Source organism: Lonchura striata, chromosome 27 (genome assembly GCF_046129695.1).
Source record: "Lonchura striata isolate bLonStr1 chromosome 27, bLonStr1.mat, whole genome shotgun sequence".
NCBI classification, from domain to species: Eukaryota; Metazoa; Chordata; class Aves; order Passeriformes; family Estrildidae; genus Lonchura; species Lonchura striata.
The window spans coordinates 4986921-4995573 of record NC_134629.1 but is presented as its reverse complement, the minus strand read 5'-3'; the positions used below and the strand labels follow the sequence as shown (position 1 = coordinate 4995573).

At 58.1% G+C, this 8653-nt stretch overlaps 1 protein-coding gene across 1 annotated transcript; it reads right to left on the bottom strand.

Annotated features, from left to right (window-relative positions):
- Positions 1-3837: 3837 nt before the first annotated feature.
- Positions 3838-6928, bottom strand: AQP5 (aquaporin 5). The gene is made up of 4 exons (XM_021543947.2): positions 6462-6928; positions 5065-5226; positions 4748-4831; positions 3838-4092 (listed from the first exon to the last, which is right to left on the bottom strand). Exons 1-4 carry the CDS (start codon positions 6822-6824, stop codon positions 3907-3909), a joined length of 795 nt encoding a protein of 264 aa, XP_021399622.1. The 5' UTR covers positions 6825-6928; the 3' UTR covers positions 3838-3906.
- Between the last annotated feature and the right edge of the window lie 1725 nt (positions 6929-8653).

The following is an 8653-nucleotide window of genomic DNA, read 5'->3' as shown; positions in this document are numbered from 1 at the left end:
TGTCAGTATTTGCAGGAATAAAGTTTCCTGGTGTGGAGCCTCGAGCTCTGTTCTGGTTTCTTTGTTCTGGGTTCTTCGTTCTGAGTTCTGTTCTGCATTCTGGGTTCTTTCTCTGTTCCGTGTCTTCAGCTCTCTCCCCTGGCTCAGCTCCTTCGTGCTGCTCCTGAGCTGCTCTCTGCTTCCTCGGGGCTCTCCAGAGCAGCCCTGGAATTCCTCCTGGAGCAGGGAGGTGCTTCCTGGGCTGCTGGGATTTCCCAGCTGGGATTCAAGCCCCTCTGGGATGCTTTTCTCCCTCTCTGGGATTTCCTGGGTTGTTTTCTCCTCATCTTTCCAGCAAGCTGGGACGAGCTTCCAGGTGAAACCAGGCTCTGCTCTCCAGGACCTGAGGATTTAAGCAAAGCATTCAGGGATGCAAAATGGCTGGAGCTGGGAGCAGGGTGGAAGGGAAGTGCCCCAGCTGTGGAGCTCTGTCCCTACTCCCTCCTGGACTGAGCTGGGTCTCACCCTCTGCAAGGAGCAAAACCAAAGAAGCTCCTGCATCCCACCAAAAACCCCTTAAGTCGGCTATTTCCACTGAATTTTTCTTCTTCTCATGGCCCTGGCTCCTTCCCCTGTCCAGAGATCTTGGAATTCAGGGAATTTAAATTATCTGGTGGAGATCTTTCTTAATTAGACTTAAAGAGACCTGAAAGCCCTTTGATGTATAAAAGATATGAAGTTTCCAGACTGTTCCAACCTGTGAAAACCTGGGCTTGTCCTCCCTCCAGAAAAAAAAAAGATCCAATTTTTAAAGCTGAGCAGTGATTATCTGAGGATGGAAAAGGTACTCAGGAGAGAGGAATTATCTGTGAAATCTTCTTAGAGCAGAGCAGCTGCTTGTGGGCATGTTCAGGGAATAACCCTTAATTAGAGCAAAACCATCCAGGAACGGTAATGAGATGACTTTGGAGTGGTTTCACCTGGTGAGAAACATTTAAATTAGGGTAAAAAAAAATCTGTCAAGAAAGTGTAATTCACCTTTTTATACCCCTGGAGCTGTGTGGCTTAGGGAAGGGAAGGGGATGGGATGGGGTGGGGTGGGATGGGATGGGATGGGAACTCCTGTTTTAGGGAGAAGCAGGAAAACCAGCACAGCACTGCAGGTAAGTCAGTGTGAACACACAGGTTTGTACCTGGCCTTGCTGTTCCTGCTGAAATAAAAGTGTATTTTTCCATGAAAAGCCAATTTCTGCTCAGGGAGTGAGTGGGGCACTGCTGCCTCCCAGCCTTCCAATCTAATTAAAAATTAGTCTGAAGAAGCTGGAACGTTCAAGAAGCAGTAATAATAAGTTCTCCATTGGTTTTCAAGTGCTGCTGTTGCCGTTCCTGGACAGGTGAGGACAGGTGGGCGGCCCTCAGTCCTTTCCTGGCCCTGCCCTGGGCCCTGCCCTGGCCAGGTGAAGTCACGGGGTTTGCTGGATGCCAAAATTCAGTCTGGATTAAATTCACCTCCCTGCCTGGATCAAATCCTCAGGCCCAGGGAAGCCGGGTGGGGAAGGAGCTGTGGGCTCTGTTCCTGAGGGGTCCTGCTGGGCTCAGCTCCCCCTGCCCTGCCTTGGGGTCCCACTCACCCCGAATCCCCCTGGCAGTGCCCGAGCTGGGCTCAGGGCTGGGCCCTGGATGGTTTTTGTGCTGACACAGAGCCGGAGCTGCAGGAGCCTCTGATTCATCCAGGCGGGCTCACACCCAGCCCAGGCTCCTTCCCCTGCCGCCGATCACCTGGAGGGACTGGGGAGGCTGGGCACATCTGGGGGAGGCTGTGGTGGTCCCCAGTTCCCACTGGGGCTCCCCCATCCCTGCTCTGGTGTGGGGATGGATGGGGTCCAGGGCTCCACAATCAGGGGGATGGCCAAGATTCCCAGTCTGGGGGGGCTGAATGCACCCTTTGGGTGCATCCTCAGGGTCCTGGGGCGCAGGGGAAGCACACTGGGGGGTGCAGGTTTTGGGGGGGTGCAGGTTTTGGGGGCTGCCCTGCCCCAGCCCCCGAGAGGGAGTCTCTGGGATCTGCTTCCATCTCCCCAGGGCCGGTGTTTTTCCCATCCCCCATGGGAAGGTGTCCCAGTATCCCTCAAAAAGGGAAACCGAGGCGTGGGGGGTCCTCAGCCCATCCCTGAGGACACTTGAGGGGGGGTTGCAGGGTTTAATTTCCTGGCCCTGCTGCTGACCCGAAGGGCTCTTCTACCTCCCTTCCTCCTCCTGCGCGTCCCCAGCCCCTTCTGAGGGCAGCTGGATGAAGGTGCCGCTCCCCAGGCTCAGCCGGGACTGCAGGTCCAGGAGTGCCAAAACCCAGGTGAGGCTGCCCAGCCCCCCGGCCAAGGCTGCAGGACCCTGCGGGCTGGGCTGGGCTGGGGGAGCTCCCCGGGAAGAGTCTCCCAACTCCTGGGGGTCCATGGTGGGAACCTTCCTCGGCAGCAGGAGCAGGGGCTGGATCTGGGGAGTGGGGCCAGGGTGGGTGTCCCGGTGCCAGTGTACCAGTGCCACTGTCCCTGTGCAATGTCCCTGTGCCAATGTGCCTGTGCCAATGTGCCTGTGCCGGTGTCCCTGTGCCACTGTCCCTGTCCTTGTGTCCCTGTGCCAGTGTCCCTGTGCCAGTGTCCCTGTGCCACTGTCCCTGTGCCAGTGTCCCTGTGCCACTGTCACTGTGCCACTGTCACTGTGCCACTGTCCCTGTGCAATGTCCTTGTGCCACTGTCACTGTGCCGGTGTCCCTGTGCAATGTCCCTGTGCCAATGTCCCTGTGCCACTGTCACTGTGCCACTGTCCCTGTCCTTGTGTCCCTGTGCCACTGTCCCTGTCCCTGTGCCACTGTCCCTGTCCCTGTGTCGATGTCCCTGTGCCACTGTCCCTGTGCCGGTGCCTTGGCCTGGAGCTGCTCTGGCAGAGGGTTGTGGTAGAACTGGAAGAGCAGGGCCAGAGCAGAAGGTCGGGTGAAGGTGTGGGTTTGGCACAGGTGAGGGGCTGGGGAGTTGTGGGTCACTTTTTGAGGGCACCCGTGGAGCTGTCTGGGAGAACTGGTACGGCCGGAGTGACACCGGCCGTGTGGGAAGGGGGGAAGGATCGCTCCTGCTCCTTCCAGCCCCAGCATGGACTCCCAGCTGCACCCGCTGCTCCTCCCCACTCCAGCACAAGTGCCCACTTATCCTTCTCAGGACTGGTGTTTTCCCCTCACAACCCACCAGTTCCCACAGGATTCAGGGTCTGAGGCCTTGCTGTTTCCTGACCCTTTGGGACGAGTTTGTGTCCAGCTCGATCCATTCTTCCTCCTAAACTTTGAGACTTGAGCTGATTTGCACCCAGGATTTTTTTTTTTTTTCAAACTTTCCTTTATTTGCAATAAATAATAAACTATAATACAAAGATCTCAACACAGAATCCAAAAAGTCTCGTTCTTTGGGAATAAAAAGGACTCCCAGCACCAGGAAAGGTGAAAGAGCATCTACGAGCAGCCCCTGGGCTGGGGGTGCTGCATCCCCCTGCCCTAAGCAGTTGTTCCCCTGCCCCCAGGGGCCCCCAGGTGTTCCCACACCTGGGCCAGGTGAGGTCCTGCGGGTGCCCCAGTGTGGGTGTGGGGCCCTGCCACGGCGCAGAGCTGCACCGAAGGGAGGGATGGAGCCGAGGGTGCCAGGGCCTGGCGGAGGGGCTTTGTGGCTGCGGGGAAGCTGGAGAGGTTCTAGAGCTCATGCAGGGGTTCTTTACACACACGCAGAGCCCCCGGCCTGCCGGCACCCCACGGGGGCCTGGATGGGAAGGCTGTGGATGAAGAGTCAGCAGCTGCAGCTGGGTGTGGTGGTTGCCTGGCTTTGGGGCACACGCGAGCCCACGCGTGGGCCTTCCTCGCCTCCCTCGGCGTGGCTCTGCCAGCTGCTCTTATGGCGGGGTCAGCTCCATGGACTTCTTCCTCTCCTCCCGCTGCTCCTCCCACTCCTCCTCGGACTCGTAGGTGCCCTTGATGATGGCCACGCGGTCAGACATGTTCATGCAGTAGGGCACCAGGATGTAGAAGTAGAGCAGGGAGGCCAAGCAAGCCCCGAGGATGGGCCCGACCCAGAACACCTGGAGAGCAACAGAGACGTGGTGAGAGCAGCCCCGGGGCTGCCGCTCCAGCTCCACCGAAAGCACCACCACCCACCCCTGCTGCACGTCTCCTGCCACACGGAGAGCGGAAAATACCCGTTCCAGAGACCTCCTGGGCTGAAACCCCCTCAGCCTGTGCTCACTGAGGGCTAAACCTGCTCTCTAAGTCTGGGGCTGCGCTTGCAGGAAGCGCTGGGTGAGAGGAAAGACCGAGCTGGGCTCCTCCGTGGGCTTGCTTCCCCTCAGGTGATGCACCAATGGTGCTCAAAGGGCACCACGGCGGATTTCTGTGTCTGGAAGTGTCCAAGGTTGGGATGGATGGGGCTTGGAGCAACCTGGGCTGGTGGAAAGTGTCCCTGCCCATGGCATGGGGTGGGACTGGATAAGTTTTTAGGTTGTTCCCACCCAACCTACCCTGGGAGGGGTTCATTTCTGTCCCCTGGCTGGCTCTATGCCAGGGGATTAACTGTTCCTGATGCATCAAGGGGCAAAACCTCCCTCGTTTCCAGCCCCTTTTAATCCTTCCCGCCTGTGGTGGGCTCTGAAACCCCCAGCCCTGCCATTCCCATGGCAGTCCCTGCCCTGTCCCCACATGGCCCCACCTGTCCCTGTCCCCAGTGCCACCAACACCCACCCAGTGCACGGGGCTGAACCTCCTGGTGACGACAGCGGGCCCGAAGGAGCGTGCAGGGTTCATGGAGCAGCCGGTGAAGTAAATCTGGAGGTGTGGAGAGAACCCTGGGTTAAGGAGCAGGTCGGAGCCACCCTTTGGGAGCAGGGACCGAAGTGGCCCCCGACGGTGTCCTTGTTCCAGAGAGCTGGAGATGACCCCTCGCCACGAAAGACCCCAAGGTCTCCTGTGCCTGCTCCTCCAGAGCAGCTCCCTCAGGACCAACGCACGAGGGCATTTTGGGAAGCTCTGTGCTCACAGGACCCTCCCCCTGGACTCACCCCCACCAGGTGGCCCACGGTGACAGAGAGGCCGATGGACAGCGCCGGGGAGCCGACGCCGCTGCGCCGGTTGTCCGTGGATGCGAAGATGCAGGCGGCCAGCTGGAAGGTGAGGATGATTTCCACCACCAGGGCCTGGCCTGGGGTTATGTTGTTGTTGAGCTGGAACCACAAGAGCGACAATAATTAACCCTCCCAGGGGCTTGGCGTTGCCGGGAGGGCTCCCGGGTGCTTTGCTGGTAGGTTTGGGAGGGTGAAGTTGGAGAAGAAGCCCCCCAGGACCCCTGCCCAGCCCCTGCTTGAGCTCCCTGCTCCTTCTCTGAAAGAAATTATCATTCTTTCTTTGCAATTTTCCAAAATCTGTCTCTCCCTGAGCCTGCCCCTTTCCTGGGCTCTCCACATCTCTCCACCTCCCTGTCTCCACAGCACTGAGTGCTTTCCAACCAAATCCCGTTTTTCCTTGCTGACTTCTGCTCTCCACTTTGTGGAGCACCTGCCCAGGAGGATGAGGAGCAGCTGGGATGGGGTGGAGGGAGAGGGCTGGGATGAAGGTCGTGGGCTGGGATGGGCTGTTGTGTCCCAGTGACTGCACAAAACCCTGGGGACTCTCAGGGGAACTCGACCCCGCTGGGCATGGAAAGGTCAAAGTGACCCAACCCATCACAGCCCATGTTTTATCTAAATCTGGCTTGTTTGGGATGTGGAACCTGTGGAATGAGAGCCATTGGAGCTCCTCATCCCAGTGACCGAGCCCTCTGCAACGTCTGTGCTGCCCCAGGGGTCCAGCCTGTCCATGCCTGGAGCAGCAGCTCCACCGCTCTCATCCCAGATGTTCTCCAGCACTGCCCCGGGGGTTCCAGGACGTGCTTCATTCCTGCTTATCTCAGAGGGTCCCGCTGTCCCCCCCGGCGAGCAGCCCCGGCTGCAGACACCGTCCTGCCCCTTGCTCCTTCTCCAGCTCTTCCCCACCACTGTCCCCATCCGTCTCCGTTCCCAGCTCCCCCAGCGCACTGGTTCCAGTGGGCTCCTGCTCCCCCTGCCCATACTGGTCGGACTGGGCTCTGCTCCCTCCCTTCCCCCTGCTGCTGGCACGGCTCCTGTCCCGCGTTAATCTCCAGGTGGAGAGGCTGCGCTGGGGAACATCTCAATGGTGTGGGTGACTCACGGAGCCCTCAGGACAGAGGAAGCTCTCATTAAAGGAGGGAAAAACATCCCACTCATCGCTCGCACAATAAAGCCATCATGCCAGAGCCCGGCTTCCCTCCCGTCCCATTCCCTGCCCGCTCTGCGTGCAGGACAGAGCACTGAGGACCCATCCTGAGCTCAGGATCCTCCTCCCCGTGTCCGTGCCAAAGGAAAGGCAAGGGAAGAGGGGATCGCCCCGGGCAGGGACTCACTGCGTTGATGGCCAGGTTGCCGCGGGTGTTGGCGGGGGTGACGCCGTAGAGGATCCCGGCGCCGGCGATGGCCCCGACCAGCTGGGCCACCACGTAGAGCAGCGTGCGGAGCAGCGAGATCTGGTTGCCCACGAAGAAGGCGATGGTCACGGCGGGGTTGATGTGGGCGCCGCTGATGTGGCCGAAGGCCTGCACCAAGGTGCCGATGGCCAGCCCGAAGGCCAGCGCGATCTGCAGGATGCTGGGCAGCGCCGACGGCCACTTCAGCGCCGAGCCCAGCCCAATGAAGACGAAGATAAGCGTGCAGAGGAACTCCACAAAGACGGCTCGAGCAAAGGCCAGGGTTAGTATTTCCTTCTTCATGGTGGGAGCAGGTGGAGAGCAGGCAGGGAGGAAGAAAGTTTAGGATTGCTCTGTGTCCAGGATCCGATGTGTGCAGCCGGGTGTAGGGCCATACCTATCTATATATGCAAGAGCAGCAGGAGCTGTGTTACAGGGTGGTGGGTGGAGCCAGGGGATTAGCCAGTCCTCCCCAATTACCATGTGAACCTGAAAAAGTTTCCACCTGAAAATGTGTTCAGAGCCTTTTGGTGAACCTGTGACTCAGATATTGGTGGTATTTCTCTCCTTTCCCTCTGCAAACAAAGAGCCCCTATAGGGTGTCTCTGTGGTCGTTAAATAACGAGGTTGCATAACGAGGCTGAGCTCCCTCCTCTGCTTTTTGCTTTTACTGCCTCTCGCAAGGTCCTGGGTGGTTCACTAGCACAGGTGTAGTTAATATTCGCTCCCTCCCTTCCTTCCCTGTGCTTGCACACTCCTCCTGTTGGAAAACCCTCGTTGGGCTGGAGATCTGCTGGGGCTGGGCTCCGGGTGCCTTCGATTTCCATGGAACCTTGAAATGTAAAGGAAAATCAAACATCTGGAGCTGCTCCCAGGCTGTCAAGAGGGCTCAGCTCCAGGAAACAAGTTGTTTGTGGTTTTCCAGGGAGCAGAGGAGAGTTTGGGGGAAGCTTTGTCCATCTGGGGAGTTGTAGATGAGCTGGAGCTTCCCTGAGGTGCGTGGATAGAGTAATGGCATGGAGAGGGCTCCTGGTGCAGAGCCTGGCTGAGAACCTCTGCTCCCTTTCCTTTCTGCTGCTCCTTCCAGAGCACTGGAGCAAGCGCTGGAATTGGGGTGTGCAGCTGGGAATGGTGTCTCCTCCCCTGTCACCCTGTGCCCTTTCCTTTTCTTTCTGCCTCTCCAGCTCTTGCTCAATGAGCAACGATTTTGTTCCTGGGAACGCCAGCACCAAACCACAGGCTCTCATGGACACAGGCTGTTTACACATCTCCTTTCATGTTTCTGGGGCGCTGCCCTCCATCCCAAACCCACCCACTGGCAGATCCTTGGCTGGCAGGGAGGGGCAGGGGAGGCTCTCGGGGCTGTGCGCGTGGAGCTGGTGGGGACGGAGGTTTTTGGGTGGAAAAGGTCTTGGGTGACAACAAAGAATTCTTGGTTCTCTCACAGCCCTTGCAGCCTTGTGCCAGGATATTTTCTTTAGATGGGTTTGGGTGCCAGATCTGCTCTCCTTGCTCGCTTGATCCCCTTTTCCTTTCCCAAATGATGCCCAGGCTGGTCTGATCCCTGGCTGCCAGGCCCCTCTGCAGGGGCAGCCACGCTGCAGCACTCGGAGAGCAAAGCTCTGCAGGCAGGACATTGGTAAAATCCTCCCTAAATCCAAAAAGTTGGATTCCCTGCTGCCTTCTGGGGTGTCTGTCAGGCCTGCGGTGGGTCAAACACCTGGAGGACTCCTGTCCAGAGCAAGGAGAGGGCACTTCTTGTCCAGGACTGGAAATAAATGCTTTTTCTCTTCCTTTGTACCCAAAATCCTGAGCAAAACAGACTTGGAGGGCCCCGAGGGACTGAGGATCTGTTACAGCCTTAATTCCAGATAATGGTTTTCTCCTGGATCTGCTGATCCCGGGGCTGATTGCAGAGTCAGAGCCCAGATCTGTTATCCTCGAAACACCTGGTCCGTTGGCGTGTTTTGGTGAAAGTTTTGCAAGCTGGTATTTCAAGACACCCTGGCCAGATTCCAGCTGCCATAATTACTTGCCACTTCCCTTCAGCCCTGTCTGTGGCTCCAGCTGGATAAAATGCTCCCTGTTCCCATCCTTCAAACCCTTCCTCGATGTCCCCATCCTGGATCTCC